At 52.1% G+C, this 15,331-nt stretch overlaps 1 protein-coding gene across 4 annotated transcripts in view; it reads left to right on the top strand.

Annotated features, from left to right (window-relative positions):
• Positions 1 to 15,331, top strand: part of ZNF236 (zinc finger protein 236) — a 190,086-nt gene that overhangs the window by 49,497 nt on the left and 125,258 nt on the right. For all 4 annotated transcript variants that reach the window (XR_010984920.2, XM_068119805.2, XM_068119804.2 and 1 more), the window contains exons 6-7: positions 2,311 to 2,483; positions 4,670 to 4,810. Coding sequence is in view for 3 of the 4 variants with exons in the window: in XM_068119805.2 (XP_067975906.2) it covers positions 2,311 to 2,483; positions 4,670 to 4,810 (314 nt within the window). In the remaining variant the exon portion in view is untranslated. The remainder of the gene's footprint in view (positions 1 to 2,310; positions 2,484 to 4,669; positions 4,811 to 15,331) is intronic.

Genomic DNA, 15,331 nt, shown 5'->3' with positions numbered 1-15,331 from the left:
CAACGAGTCTTTATCGATTTCGGGTTACCAACGAGGCTTTATCGATTATGTGTTCCCAACGAGTCTTTATCGATTGAGGGTTACCAACGAGTCTTTATCCATTATGGGTTACAAACGAGTCTTTATCGATTATGAGTTACAAACGAGTCTTTATCGATTATGGGTTACAAAGGAGTCTTTATCGATTATGGGTTACAAACGAGTCTTTATCGATTATGGGTTACAAACGAGTCTTTATCGATTGTGGGTTACAAACGAGGCTATCGATTGTGGGTTACAAACGAGTCTTTATCGATTATGGGTTACAAACGAGTCTTTATCGATTATAGGTTGCCAACGAGTCTTATCTCATCTTATCGTATCGATTATGGTTTACCAACGAGTCTTATCTTATCTTATCGATTATGGGTTACCAACGAGTCTTATCTTATCGATTATGGGTTACAAACGAGTCTTTATCGATTATGGGTTACAAACGAGTCTTTATCGATTATAGGTTGCCAACGAGTCTTTATCGATTATAGGTTGCCAACGAGTCTTATCTTATCTTATCGTATCGATTATGGGTTACCAACGAGCCTTTATCGATAATAACATGTGGGACATCGTGTGTGTAATGTACTCATCTGTCTGCACTGTTGTGTTTTATTTGTTTTTAATTTGATCTTTAATGGCATTATTGTGTAGTTATTGGAGGGATTAATGGATATTGTTGCAAGGCCAAATTATTTAGGATTTATTAGCTGATCATTTCTAGAAAGCTCGTGACAAAATTATAGTGTTCAGAAAACACACCAATTATAAACATTCAGGAGTACTGCCTTGTGCCCCCAACCCCACCACTAACATTTGCAAGAAGATTAATATTATTCTTTATTATTCCCATGCTTTTTGAAAAAAAAAAAAACGGGGTTGGGGAATATTGCAATCTGTCCATCGGTCATCTCCTCCTAAATGGTTGTGCAAAAATTGAGCAAACTTCATAGTTATGATCACCACATGGAAGGTAAATGCAAGCGCAGCATAATTTTTGCCCGCCACCTGGGTCGGGGTCAAAGATCAAGTACCAAAAACGCAATTATGGGCACATTTCTTAACATTATTGAATAAAACTTTGTCTATGCGATCAACAATGGGGGATGCATGAAATATGTATTGGTGGTTTTTCAATTTGACTCCCAGTCCATGCCCTGGTGGGTGGGGACCTTCAGCCACAGGGGCCGAGACAGGAAAAACTCGAAGGGCACTCAGTGGAGAGCATACCTACGCCTGGTTAGCCATATCACTCAATGGTGAAGAATCACTTAAAAAATTCTACTAGCTGGATCTGGATCCGGATCTTCACCAAAATGGAAACTATTCTTCCTTGTCAGACACACAACCTGTCCACCAAGTTTCGTCCAAATCCATCCGCAACGCTTTGAGATATCCTGCTATGTATCGTTTTTGGCCCCATCTCCCAATGGTGAAGAATCACTTAAAAAATTCTAGCAGCCGGATCCGAATCCGGATCTTCACGAAAATCTAATCATTTCTTCCTCGTCACAAACGCTACATCTCTGCCAAATTTCGTCCGAATCCGTCCACAAATTTTTGAGATATTTTGTTCACAAATAAACAAACAAACAAACAGACAGACAGAGGTGAAAACATAACCTCCATCCACCTTTGGTGGCGGAGGTAAAGATTTAAATCAAAATTTGACATTGGGTCATTCCTGGTAGAACTTTTGGCATCTCAACTTTGTTTAAAGTGGGAAGCGTGGGGATTTGCAATGGCGCACCATCAACTTCACTGTTTTTTTCTTTAGAAAAGCAAATTGGAACTAAATATCAACTCTTTGATTTAAAAGAAGTGTCATACTGAAAAAGAGACAGTTTTGATAAGGAAGATTTTATTTTTCAACGGAAATTGGGTGACGTTGATTGAACAAATGGGGAATGTAAATATTGCACAGCAATTTTGGTGGAGCTTTAAAATTTCCGTCCTCATCTCCTTTCCCTTTTTACGCTCTTACTTTCCTCTTTTTGATTTTCTTTTCTCAAATTAACCATTGATCCCTCCACTCCTCCTCACCTCGTCCCTTTCTTTCTGCATGTGCAATGTATCGATGACGACGTGCAAATTTTGTTGGAAATCTTTGCCTTTTGTATTACCTGGTGCATCATTCTGTTGTCCAGGTTGTTTATTCAAAACTTTATTCGAAACATGATATATTGCTCGAGAGAGAGAATTAGCTTATTTGTATTTTGATGTGATTTTTGTCCCCACCCGCACCCTCCTGCTTCGTGTGCCCTCTTCTTTGAGTAGGTGAGCGGCCTTTCAAATGCGAGGAGTGTGGCAAGGCGTTCAACCAGAAAGGTGTTCTGCAGATCCACATGGCTAAGCACACTGGCGAACGTCCTTACCGCTGTGCCTTCTGCCCGCACACCTTCTCTCAGCGGGGAAACCTCCGTGCTCATATCCAGCGAGTACATGCCAACGTAAGTGCAAAGCATATGGGCACCATTCACGGCTGTTTACCCAAATATAGCCACCATTGCTTTGCTGATTTGTCCAAAATATTTACCTTTCAGTCCAGCCACAAAGCAAACCCCAACACACGGACTCCAAGCACTATACGCGATTCAACTTAAACTGTACTTTTTATATTCCCCTGTGAAGATTGAAAAGAGGCTTTGGATGGCCTTGCAGTTACAGCGCGGCACCTCCCGGAGACTTCCTGGCAGCGATAGAGTACAAACGGATAACAAGCAGTAAATCTTGAGCAATAATCCTGCCGTGTCTTCCTTTATCGAGCTCCTGAGCCACCAGCAAACTAATAGCCTTCCCACAGACATCCCTCTGACAGCTTAAACGCTGTTTGGTGTGGCCATTTTTTTTGCCGAGGACACATTAGAGGTAGGAGAGCGATGAAAGCTGCTCTGGGCAGTCTGCTTTGAGTTGGATTTATTGTTTCCTCGTCAGTTCGGCGCTGGAGGCCCCCCTCACCCTGGCTACAAACTACCCCCCAAACCTACCCTTATTCCCCCTCCACCATTCCCGTTGCTCCTTCTTTGCTCCTCGGTTTATTCCCGATGCCTGCCTACTGCCGCCTTCTTTTTGGCTGCTCTGCCACAGCATCGATTTGCACTCAACAATACTGGCCCATTGTGTGGATATCTCGATCGCCTGCCAGCAGGCATGCCTGGATGGATGGGCTTTGCTCCTTCTGCCATGTGCACTCCTTGGCCTCTGCACCATGCAATGAGCCAGGGAGGGAGCAGAGGGTCGTGGATAAGAGAGAGCTATTGATGGTCTTTATTGTCTTAGGTTCTTCATTTTGGTGTTGCCTCCATGAAATGCTCTTTGGCCTTTCCTCCAAGACAATCTGCCTGCCTTTCCCGGCAGGTGATGTTCATTCTTAAGCATTCCCTCTTGTTCTCTGGTCACGCACCCCCCCTGACGTTGGATTGGAAAGTAGCAAACAGGGCCATTTATTCTGAAGTATAAATATTACTGTGATCTTAATAACATACCCGTAATGTCCCCTCTCCCCTCCCATATAATTAATGCCTTGCAGAGTATTTATTTAAAAAAATATTATATTCTTTCTTAATCAAAACGGTTTGTTTGCAAGTATTTTCAACTACACTAGGGTCATTAAGCGGAAAGTGTAAGATGAATTTCGCCAAAATAATTGCGAAGAAAAATAAGAAAGACAAATTTTTATACTTTTTTGTGCTGTTATTTCAGTGAAATTGATCTGAAATACTGTTCCTCTTAATGAGTACAGTACTTGTAATATACTTTGCCGCGTTTGATGGATGTGAATTTTAGTGTAAGTATTACAAAAGGGGGTTGAAATCGTGCTACGCATTCCTCCCTCCCCTCACTTCCCCCACAGGGCCCACAAGACAAATGATCGTATGTCTCGGTTAACAATTAACCCTCCGATCCTGCAGTCCTGATTGGGATAGGAATACCAGTCTTTGGCCAAATGGAATATTAATCAAACGTGCCTCATTTTCAATGTTTTCTTTCTCTTTTAAAGCTTCACTTAAAAGCCTGTTATGCTTTGGGAAGTTTGCTGTAAAAATGTACCTCCTTGTAATTATGGCCTGGTTATTTTGCTCGCCGTGCTTGCTTGGTGCTGTTTCGTGCTTGGCGTTGGCTAAGTGCTTCTTTCCGCCCACGTGAGCTAGCAACCTCTGCAGTGCTTGCCAAAGGGATTTATCATCCCAGGTCTATGCTAAGCCTCTTGAGACAGGCAAATGGAAGGGAAAGAGAGAGGATCCAACAGCTGAGCAAGGTTCATTCCAATGCTTCCCCTGAGGTCCCTGTCCGGCTGTGGCTTTATAGCCATGCTTTGCTTGCTGCCGCCTTCGTTTGTTGTTTTCTGTGCACTCATTTAGGCTTGTCCATGACATCGCTAGCCGTGCTCAAACCTTGGATGGAGGTGAGAGTTGCCTAGTGACAAAGGGCCAAATGCAGAGTATATTATTAATTATTTTTTATATTTATTTTTATGTAAAACTCATTGGAGGAATAGTTATTCGCGATATTATATTTGCATCTTGAGATTGGTTGATTACACCCATCTGGTACTTTCTGTCCGTATAAGGCCCGTTTTAGATGGTTGCGCGCCAGGGATGATGGAACTGCTCCCCATCTTCCCGTGTGACCACAGGTGAAGCCTGGTGAGCAGCCTGTGTTTCAGTGTGAGGAATGCAGCTGCGTGTTCAAAAAGCTTGGTAGTTTGAATGCGCATATCAGCAGAATGCATGCAGAGGAAAGTTTCACCATACAACTACTTCCTGACACACCACAGGTTTGCCTCCTTCCTTTGGCTAGGCGATGGGAAGTGAATGTGCTCTCATTGGTTTGTAATCATCATTCATTTGAAACAAACTTTAAAATTAAAATGTATATATTGTGCAATCCAGACATTTAAATGATGATGCTTCAATTTTCACCTGGATTTTTCTTTATAATGCTGTGTAGATAATAAAATAGTACTTTCATTTCTTTTCAAGGTATTCTCCAGTTTTGTGCACCACCGCTCGCACTCTCTCGCCACCGGCCACTCTAGGCTTGTCAACCCCACGTCACACTCGTCTATCCCCCTTCCGCACTTGTCTGCACACCCCATCCACTGCACCTCCTTCCTGCACTCAACTCTCCCCCGCCTGTGCGAGACTATCCTCCACTCATGCTCATCATCCCCTTCCCACACTTATAGTCATCGCCCCACCCTCCCCACGTGTGTACCCCACCCAGTCCACATTCGTCGTCGTCTCTTCTCCCCGCCCCCTCATCCGTATTAACTTTCCCCCCTCTCCTGCACTCACTCGCCCCCCCTTTCCTGCACTCACACGCCCCCCTCTCCTGCACTCACTCGCCCCCCTCTCCTGCACTCACTCGCCCCCCTCTCCTGCACTCACTCACCCCCCTCTCCTGCACTCACTCACCCTCCTCTCCTACACTCACACTCGTCCCCCCCCGTCCTGCACTCACACTCGTCCCGCTCGCCCGCACTCACTCGTCCCGCTCGCTCGCCCGCACTCACTGGTCCCGCTCGCCCACACTCACTCGTCCCGCTCGCCCGCACTCACTCGTCCCGCACGCCCGCACTCACTCGTCCCGCTCGCCCGCACCCACTCGTCCCGCTCGCCCGCACCCACTTGTCCCGCTCGCCCGCACCCACTCGTCCCGCTGGCCCGCACCCACTCGTCCCGCTCGCCCGCACCCACTCGTCCCGCTCGCCCGCACTCACTCGTCCCGCTCGCCCGCACTCACTCGTCCCGCTCGCCCGCACTCACTCGTCCCGCTCGCCCGCACTCACTCGTCCCGCTCGCCCGCAATCACTCGTCCCGCTCGCCCGCACGCACTCGTCCCGCTCGCCCGCACGCACTCGTCCCGCTCGCCCGCACCCACTCGTCCCGCTCGCCCGCACCCACTCGTCCCGCTCGCCCGCACCCACTCGTCCCGCTCGCCCGCACCCACTCGTCCCGCTCGCCCGCACCCACTCGTCCCGCTCGCCCGCACCCACTCGTCCCGCTCGCCCGCACCCACTCGTCCCGCTCGCCCGCACCCACTCGTCCCGCTCGCCCGCACCCACTCGTCCCGCTCGCCCGCACCCACTCGTCCCGCTCGCCCGCACCCACTCGTCCCGCTCGCCCGCACCCACTCGTCCCGCTCGCCCGCACCCACTCGTCCCGCTCGCCCGCACCCACTCGTCCCGCTCGCCCGCACCCACTCGTCCCGCTCGCCCGCACCCACTCGTCCCGCTCGCCCGCACCCACTCGTCCCGCTCGCCCGCACCCACTCGTCCCGCTCGCCCGCACCCACTCGTCCCGCTCGCCCGCACCCACTCGTCCCGCTCGCCCGCACCCACTCGTCCCGCTCGCCCGCACCCACTCGTCCCGCTCGCCCGCACTCTTGTCCTCGTTGTCACCGCCCCCTGCCCACGCTCGTCGATGCCATCGTCGTCCGCCTGCACTTGTTGTCGCCGTCGTCCTCCGCCCGCACTTGTTGTTGCCGTCGTCCTCCGCCCGCACTTGTTGTCGCCGTCGTCCTCCGCCCGCACTTGTACTAGTTGTCACCATCACTTGCCCACGATCGTCGTCGCCATCGTCCCCCGCCTGCACTCGTCGTCGCCGCCATCGTCCCCCGCCTGCACTCGTCGTCGCCATTGTCCTCCGCCCGCACTCGTCGTCGCAGCCATCCTTCGCCCGCACGTGTCCTCATCCTCACCGCCCTCTGCTACACTCGTCGTCGCCATCGTCTCCTGCCTGCACTGGTCGTTGCCGTCATCCTCCGCCCGCACTGGTCGTCGCCGTCGTCCGCCCGCACTGATCGTCGCCATCGTCCGCCCGCACTGGTCGTCGCCGTCGTCCTCCGCCGGCACTGGTCGTCGCCGTTGTCCTCCGCCCGCACTGGTCGTCGCCGTCGTCCTCCGCCCGCACTGGTCGCAGCCGTCGTCCTCCGCCCGCACTGGTCGTCGCCGTCGTCCTCTGGCCGTCGCCGTCGTCCTCTGCCCGCACTGGTCGTCGCCGTCGTCCTCCGCCCGCACTGGTCGTCGCCGTCGTCCTCCGCCCGCACTGGTCGTCGCCGTCGTCCTCTGCCCGCACTGGTCGTCGCCGTCGTCCTCCGCCCGCACTGGTCGTCGCCGTCGTCCTCCGCCCGCACTGGTCGTCGCCGTCGTCCTCCGCCCGCACTGGTCGTCGCCGTCGTCCTCCGCCCGCAGTCGTCCGCCTGCATTGGTCGTCGCCGTCGTCCTCCGCCCGCACTGGTCGTCGCCGTCGTCCTCCGCCCGCACTGGTCGTCGCCATCGTCCTCCGCCCGCACTGATCGTCGCCGTCGTCCGCCCACACTGGTCGTCGCCGTCGTCGTCCGCCCGCACTGGTCGTCACCGTCCTCCGCCCGCACTGGTCGTCACCGTCGTCCTCCGCCCGCACTGGTCATCACCGTCGTCCTCCGCCCGCACTGGTCGTCGCCGTCGTCGTCGTCCTCCGCCCACACTTGCGTCGCCATCATCCTCCTCCCGCACTTGTCCTCATCCTCACCGCCCTCTGCTACACTCGTCGTCGCCATCATCTCCCGCCAGCACTTGTCGTCACCGTCGTCCTCCGCCCACGCTCATCGTCGCCATCATCCCCTGCCCGCACTTGTCGTCGCCATCGTCCCCTGCCCGCACTCGTCGTTGCCATTGTCCCCCGCCCTCACTCGTCGTTGCCATTGTCCCCCGCCCTCACTCGTCGTTGCCATTGTCCCCCGCCCGCACTCGTCGTTGCCATTGTCCCCCGCCCACACTCGTCGTTGCCATTGTCCCCCGCCCGCACTTGTCGCTGTGATCCTCCTCCCGCACTTGTCTGAGTCATCACGGCCCCATGCCCACGCTCGTCGTCGTCGTTGGCGTCGTCGCCGTCCTCCTCCACCCGCACTTGTCACCGTCATCCTCCACCCGCACTTGTCATTGCCGTCATCCTCCGCATGCACTTGTCGTCGCAGTCATCCTCCGCCTGCACTTGTCGTCACCGTCATCCTCCGCCTGCACTTGTCGTCGCCGTCATCCTCCGCCCACACTTGTCCTAGTTGTCACCGCCCCCTGCCCACGCTTGTCGCCATTGTCCCCCGCCTGCACTCATCGCCGCCATTGTCCGCCCGAACTTGTCATAGCCATCATCTCCCGCCTGCACTTGTCGTCACCGTCGTCCTCCCCCCACGCTCCTCAACGCCATCGTCCCCTGCCCGCAGTTGTCGTCACCATCGTTGTTTTCCCGCACTTGTCATCGCCATCATCCCCCGCCCGCACTTGTCGTCGCCATCGTCCCGCGCCCGCACTCGTCGTCGCCATTGTCCGCCCGCAATTGTCGTCGCAGTCATCCTCCGCCCGCACTTGTCCTCGTCGTCACCGCCCCCTCCCCACACTCGTCGCCGTCGTCCTCCGCCCGCACTTGTCGTCGCTATGATCCTCCTCCCGCACTTATCTGAGTCATCACGGCCCCGTGCCCACGCTCGTCGTCGTCGCCGTGGTCCTCCACCCGCACTTGTCGTCGTCGACCTCCACCCGCACCTGTCGTTGCCGTCATCCTCCGCATGCACTTGTCGTCGCTGTCATCCTCTGCCTGCACTTGTCGTTGCAGTCATCCTCCGCCCGCACTTGTCCTAGTTGTCACCGCCCCCTGCCCACGCTTGTCGCCATTGTCCCCCGCCTGCACTCGTCGTCGCCGCCATTGTCCGCCCGAACTTGTCGTCGCCGTCATCCTCCGCCCGCACTTGTCCTAGTTGTCACCGCCCCCTGCCCACGCTTGTCGCCATTGTCCCCCGCCTGCACTCGTCGTCGCCGCCATTGTCCGACCGAACTTGTCACCGTCGTCCTCCGCCGGCACTTGTCCTCACCGTCCTCTGCCCACGCTCGTCCTCGTCGTCACCGCCCCCTGCCCACGCTCGTCGTCGCCATCGTGCACCACCCGCACTTGTCGCCATCATCCTCTGCCTGCACTTATCACTGCCCCCTGCCCACGCTCATCATCCTTGTCGTCATCGTCTCCTGCCCATGCTTGTCCTCACCGCCCCCTGCCCATGCTCGTCGTCACCGCCCCATGCCCACGCTCGTCGTCCTCGTCGTCACCGCCCCCTGCCCACGCTCGTCGTCGTCGTCACAGCCCCCCACCCAAACTCTTCGTCGGCGTGTACAAAATGTAAACTGTTCAGCCCGGCAAAGATATGCACTCTCCCGAGTGCCATTCTAGTTGGATGTGTCGTTTTTGTTGTTATTATAGTAATATGTACAAGGTAGTATTTATTTCTCTGAAGCAATCGTGTTGTTTTTCTTGTTGTGAAGGTAATGTTGGGGTAATATTAATTTTTCTGGAGCGATCCTGTTATTGGAGGTGCACAAGTTGTTCTGAAGGTAATATGTACAAGTAATATTTATTTCCGGAGCAATCGTGTTGTTGTTGTTGTTGTTGTTGTTGTTGTTTTTTGTTGTTCAGTTATATCCCATCTCGATTCTCGAAGAGATTAACTTATAAAATGGATCATGATGTACGTCCATTCGTCCGTCCATGATGTATGTACATTTTGATATTTTTGCCACTCCTCCCTCATCACCTGGCTGATTGATCTGCAATTTGACGCTTGAATACAAGACAGTAGCCCGCACAATCGCTTGGGCTTCAATTTTTGGATTTCGGATTATGCCGGTTTCCAGGTGGGTTACCGTCCTCCACTCCCCCCTCCCCCATCCCTCCTCCCCTCCCACCTCCTCTCCCCCCTCAACCCCGCCCACCTCCCTCTAAACTTCCGTTCCCGACTCGTCTCTAAGTTGTAATAAGATGTCTCCAAGTCTCAACTTAGGAGATGACCAGTTTTAATGAACAGCACATCAAGCATTCATAGAACAGCTCATTCATATTTTTATATGCAGCAAGCAACATCACTCGGCCTCGTATCTCTCATCCGGCCTCCCCCAGCCCCCGCTCCTTCACTTAGGCCACGCCCTCCGCTCACATATTCATATGACATCACCCTTACTCCAAAAAAAAAGGGAAAAAAAGACAAGTTCATACAGAGCATCAAATGGGCTGGAAACATAAGGAGAGAGAGAGAGAGAGAGAGAGAGAGAAACAAAACAAAAAAGAAAATCACAGTATTACCGGGTGAAATGCAATGCAGTTCAGGATGGCTATCCACCCACATATTTACATTAGCTAGACCAATAGGAATCAAATGTCCAGCCTGACAGGCCGTCTGACCGTGCGACCACATCGAGTTTGGGATGCTGGTGGCGTGGTATGCGCTTGGTTATGTGGAGATGATGGTGGCTCCTCGGCAGCACCCAGTTGTCCCTTGGCAATGGCACGGTCAACATCGGTATCCCCGAGGGTATTCTGGAACATCTCGGGCTCAGGCCGCCTCGTCTGGATCTGTTGAGCGGGTCGGATGAGTGGCGGCGATTCCACCTCAGGATGTTTCCTGTTTCCGTGTCGACTTCGTATGACCTTGGCTCCGAGCGGGTGGTGGACACAATTGCTGGTTCCCAAGTGTGGGACCGCCCAGCCTCCTCGAGAACCCGAATTCGTTGGCCCGGTTGAAGTGGCCCAATATCAGGGCCAGCCCGGCAGTCAAAGTATTTTTTTTGGGATGCTTGCCGACGTTCAAGTGCTTCTTGGGTTGCGTCCCGATTCGGTGCTACGTTTGGCACCTTGGTAGGCAGGTTGGATTTCATTTTCCTCCGATTCAGTGGCTCAGCAGGTGATGTGAGGTGGCTGTCAATGGGCGTGGTCCTCAAAATGAGGAGGGCCATGTGTGGGTCAGCACCAGAGAGCTTTGTTTTGTGTAGAGCATTCTTTATGGTTTGCACTCGGCGTTCTATGAAGCCGTTTGATTGTGGGTAGTGTGGGCTTGAAGTACGTCGGTTGAAGCTCCAGTCCTCAGCAAAAAATTTTAAAGCACGGCTGGTAAAATGGCCTCCATTGTCGCTCATGAGAGTCTCTGGAATGCCCTGCTCTGAAAATAGCAGCCGCAGAATACCAATTACGTCGTTATTCGTTTCCCCTGTTGGAAGTTTTCGAACAATGGGGAACTTTGAGTACATATCAGCGAGCAGGAGGTAGTCATGTCCATCCAGGTGGAATATGTCTGCAGCCAGTGTTTGCCATGGCCTGGTTGGGATCTCGTGTGGGATCATTGGTTCCTGGGACTGCCGACGCTGATGGGTCTGGCAAATGTGGCAGGAGCCAATCCAGTTTTCAATATACTCGTTCACCTTGGGCCAGAACACGCAATTGCGTGCCCTGAGCTGGGTTTTGAGGATACCGAGGTGGCCCTCACGTAGCTTCCTGATGGTTTCATGTTATAAACTGGCAGGTATAAGGAGCCACCGCTCTCCCCCCCCCCCCCCCCCACCCCCCCTTCCACATGACACCATCTTCAACACTCAGCTCATCGCGACTAGATGGTATTCATAGAATACTTACCCTGCGCAGTCAACTTGGTGTGAGCCAAATCTTCTGTTTTTGAATGTTTTTGTTTTTTTTTGATCCAATATGGCTGCCAGACCACGTGAGCGATGACATCATAAATTTATATTCTCTAAATAATTGTTGCATCGATCATGCTCAATTAAATTTCAAACTGATCAGACTAAGCGTTGTCCCTGTCGAATTATGACGTCATAATTATGGCACAAATGACGTCATCGTTAACAACACGTATTCCCTATATGGAGTTATTTACAATGAGCCACGTTTCAATTTTTTTAATGCTGACATGGCACACTCTTTACTTTACTGAAATGCAGACACAAATGTTATATTTTCGTCAAAAATCGTCGGAATTTCGCCAAATCTGTTTTGGTCGTGTGTTAATATACCTCAGCGATTGACAAATCTGAAATCAGAATTTTATTTGAGGGCAAAATTACCCTGTGAGGTTGTTCCATATTTTGCCTGCTCGTCATGTGCAGTGTGATAATTAATTACATGACCACTCTAGAAGTCTCTTCTTCTTCACGCAATAACAACTTCTAGCTTCCAGACCGTACATCCAATTATCTTGAAATTTTGCAAGCGTGTTACACTTCATGACCTCTACTACAATATAAAGTTGCACATCGATCAATGAAGCGGTTCAAGAGTTATAAATTTTTAAATATTTTCGTTTAAGTATTTTATCTGCCAAACCAAGTCACCTATCGCAAATTCCAAAAGGTCATTTTAGCAGACTGATATGCTGAACACATATGTGAAGTTTCCCGTCGATAGGCTCAAAAATGAGGGAGGAGCTAGGTTTTAAAAGTGTATGCTTAAAAATGTCATAACTCCGAAACCATGTGACGCATGACGTCATTCTCATTGACTTTTGTGTTCGTCATAGGTATGCGATTCTGTCTGCAAAGTTTGGCCTCGATCTGTTCAGTGGTTTAGGAGAAAATTGGATTTTAGTGGTTTTTCACTCAAAACAATATGGCGTCCGAACCACGTGACCTACGACGTCATTATAATTTTATGTCTGCATCAATTTATACCGAGAAGATGCTCAAGAAATTTCATCCTGATCGGATAAAGTTTTTTTACTTGTCGAATTATGACGTCATAACGGCGTCATCATTCACAAATGTTATTCCGCATGGAGAGTTCTTTGCAATGAGACGTGTCTCAATTATTTCTGTGCAGCGGTTTTTGAGATATAGAGGTGCAAAGTTTTTTGGGTTTTCCAAGATGGCGCCCATACCACATGACCTGTGACGTCATAATATTCACTAAAATATTCTACAGGAGGAGTCCCTCCTATGCTGAGAATTTCATGTCAATCGGACCAACGGTTGCCGAGAAAATTGATTTTTAAAATGCAGACACGCACGTATGTACGACGTACGGACGGACCCAAATGCTTAACCCTGCCTTTCGCTTTGCGAGCGCAGGGTAATAATTCCAGTATGGCCTCAGTTCACTGGGCAGATCCTGGCGCCTTTCCGGCCATGTAGTCATGATGACTCTCCTGAGCGTGGTTTGGAGGGCATCCGCGCCTGTGGCTTGCTGCACTTGTTGCGTCTTCTGATGGCTGAATTGGAGGTGCTCCACTTTCACGTCAAGCTGGATAGTTGGTGCTTACGTTGGTGTCAGCAAGCGAGACAGTCCATCAGCTCGGAGCATTTCTTTGCCAGCTTTGAACTTGATGCGTGTGTCATACCCCTGAAGCCGCAGTAGCATCCGTTGCAGTTGGGGTGGGCAGCAGTGAGGTTTTTAAAGCTGATAATTTCCAGGGGCCTTGTGGTCACTCTCGACAACGAAGGGCCGACCGTATAGGTAAGTGTGGAAGCGTTCGCACCCGAACACGACGGCTAGCATCTCGCACTCGATGTTGGCATACCGTTGCTCCACCTCGGAAAGGCTCTTTGACATGAAGGTGATGGGCTTGTTATCTTGCATTAGGCAAGCCCCAAGGCCTTTTGTGGAGGCATCGACCTGTAGTATTGTGGATTTGTGTGGGTAAAAGTAGGTTTTGGCAAGTCTCCTGGCAGATGGTGTCCTTGACCTTTTGGAAAGCCTGGCTTTGGCTGGCTGTCCATTCTAGTTGCTCTGATTTCACCAGTTCCCGAAGGGGGGCTGTTAGGTCAGACAGCTTTGGTATAAAGGGGCCCTTGTACGTAATGATACCAAGTGCCTTGCGAAGTTCGCAGAGGTTTTTCGTGTCCGGTAAGCTCTGGATTGCGTCCACTTTTCCTGTGTCTGGGTGGGCACCTTGTTGGTCAAAGATGAGACCCAAAAAATGAATCTGTGGCTTTTTGATGCTGCATTTGTCGCTGTTGAACTGCAAGCCGAATCTGGCAACTGTTTTCATGAGGTGGTGAAGGTTTCGGTCATGTTCTTGCTCCGTTTTGCCATAAACGGCAACATCATCAGCAATGCGGATGACACCTGGGCATTGCTCAAGAATTTGGTCCATCTTGGCTTGGAAGACGTCCTGGGACATCACCAGTCCAAACGGCATTCGCCAGAAGCAGTAACGACCATATGGCGAGTTGAAGGTCGTGAGCAACTGGGAGGGAGGATCGAGCTTGATTGACCAGTACCCATTTTTGGCATCCAGCTTGGAGAAAACCATTGAGCCTGCAAACTTGTGCGGCAGCTCTTCAAGCGTTTGGAGTATGGTGGTGGCACCTCTTGATGGCACGGTTCAAGTCCTTCGGGTCCAGGCAGAGCCGAAGTTTGCTGTTTGCTTTCCGCATGTAGGTGAGGTTACTGACCCAGTCTGTCGGCTCGTCGACCTTCCGTATGATGCCCTGTCTCAGCATTATGTCCAGTTCTGACCTTACTTAGTCTATCATCTGGATGGGGCATCGACGTGGTGCGTGTATTACAGGGGGCACATTGGGGTCTACCACTATGCGATACTGGCCTGGAAAGTTTCCAATGTTGTCAAATTGGTCCGGATACGTGCCCAGCAGGTCACCCAACGTGTTAACTGGCTTGTCACCCGTGCAGTTCTCCTTCACCGAGCAGTGCAGAGTGAGGAGTTCAAAGTCCCTACAGGTGGGCAGGCCGAGGATTGTGGGGCCAGCGGCCTTGACTATGAAGAACTCTGCATCGACCCTCTGGGTATTCCTTTTCTTGCAGGGCACCACAAGGGTGCCAAATTGCCGAATTTGCGAGCCATTGTAGGCCGTCAGTATTGTCTGGGATTTCTCCTGAATATGGCCAGGTAGCGGCAGCCCAGAGGAGTCGACATTTTGTGGATACATTTGTCTGTATATCCGAAGGGGAAAGGTATTGCCCTCTGCCCCAGTATCGACCTAAACTCTCAGGGAGTGAACACCAGCTCGGTCAGGTAGTGAAATGGCCAAGTCGGTGAAAATCTCTCGCTGGGAATCCATGGTCTGACTGTGGGTTTTGATGGTGGTGAAGCTCAACGTGTCGCAGTCCCTGTCGGGCTCTTCATCTCTCCCCAGGGTGTGGTTGGGTTTTCAGGCGGAGGATTTGTGCCCTCTGGTGTCTGGGTGGGTTGTCTGCCAGCCTTGTTCTTGCCTCACTCTTGAGACAGACGGCCTTCCAGTGGTTTTGCTTTCCGCATGCCTCACAGGTTGAGCCCCATGCTGGGCATTGATGTCCGGGGTCGGGGGTCGGAGGCCCGACTCGGGGCTGGGGTGGATGCTGTCTTCCCCCCTCCTCCTCTCCCCCCGCGCCTCCTCCCACCCCCTCCTCCTCCCTCCCCTCCGCCTCCCGCCCCTCCTCCTCCTCCCCTCCTCCCCACATCCTCCTCCCCACATGCTCCCCCCCTCTTCCCCACATCCTTCCCCCTCCCGCCTCCCCCCTCCCTCCCTCCTCCCCCCTCCCTCCCTCCT

Source organism: Myxine glutinosa, chromosome 6, assembly GCF_964187855.1.
Source record: "Myxine glutinosa chromosome 6, kmMyxGlut1.1, whole genome shotgun sequence".
Lineage (NCBI taxonomy): Eukaryota > Metazoa > Chordata > Myxini > Myxiniformes > Myxinidae > Myxine > Myxine glutinosa.
Note: the sequence above shows the minus strand (reverse complement) of the source record. Positions and strands in the feature narration are given on the sequence as shown.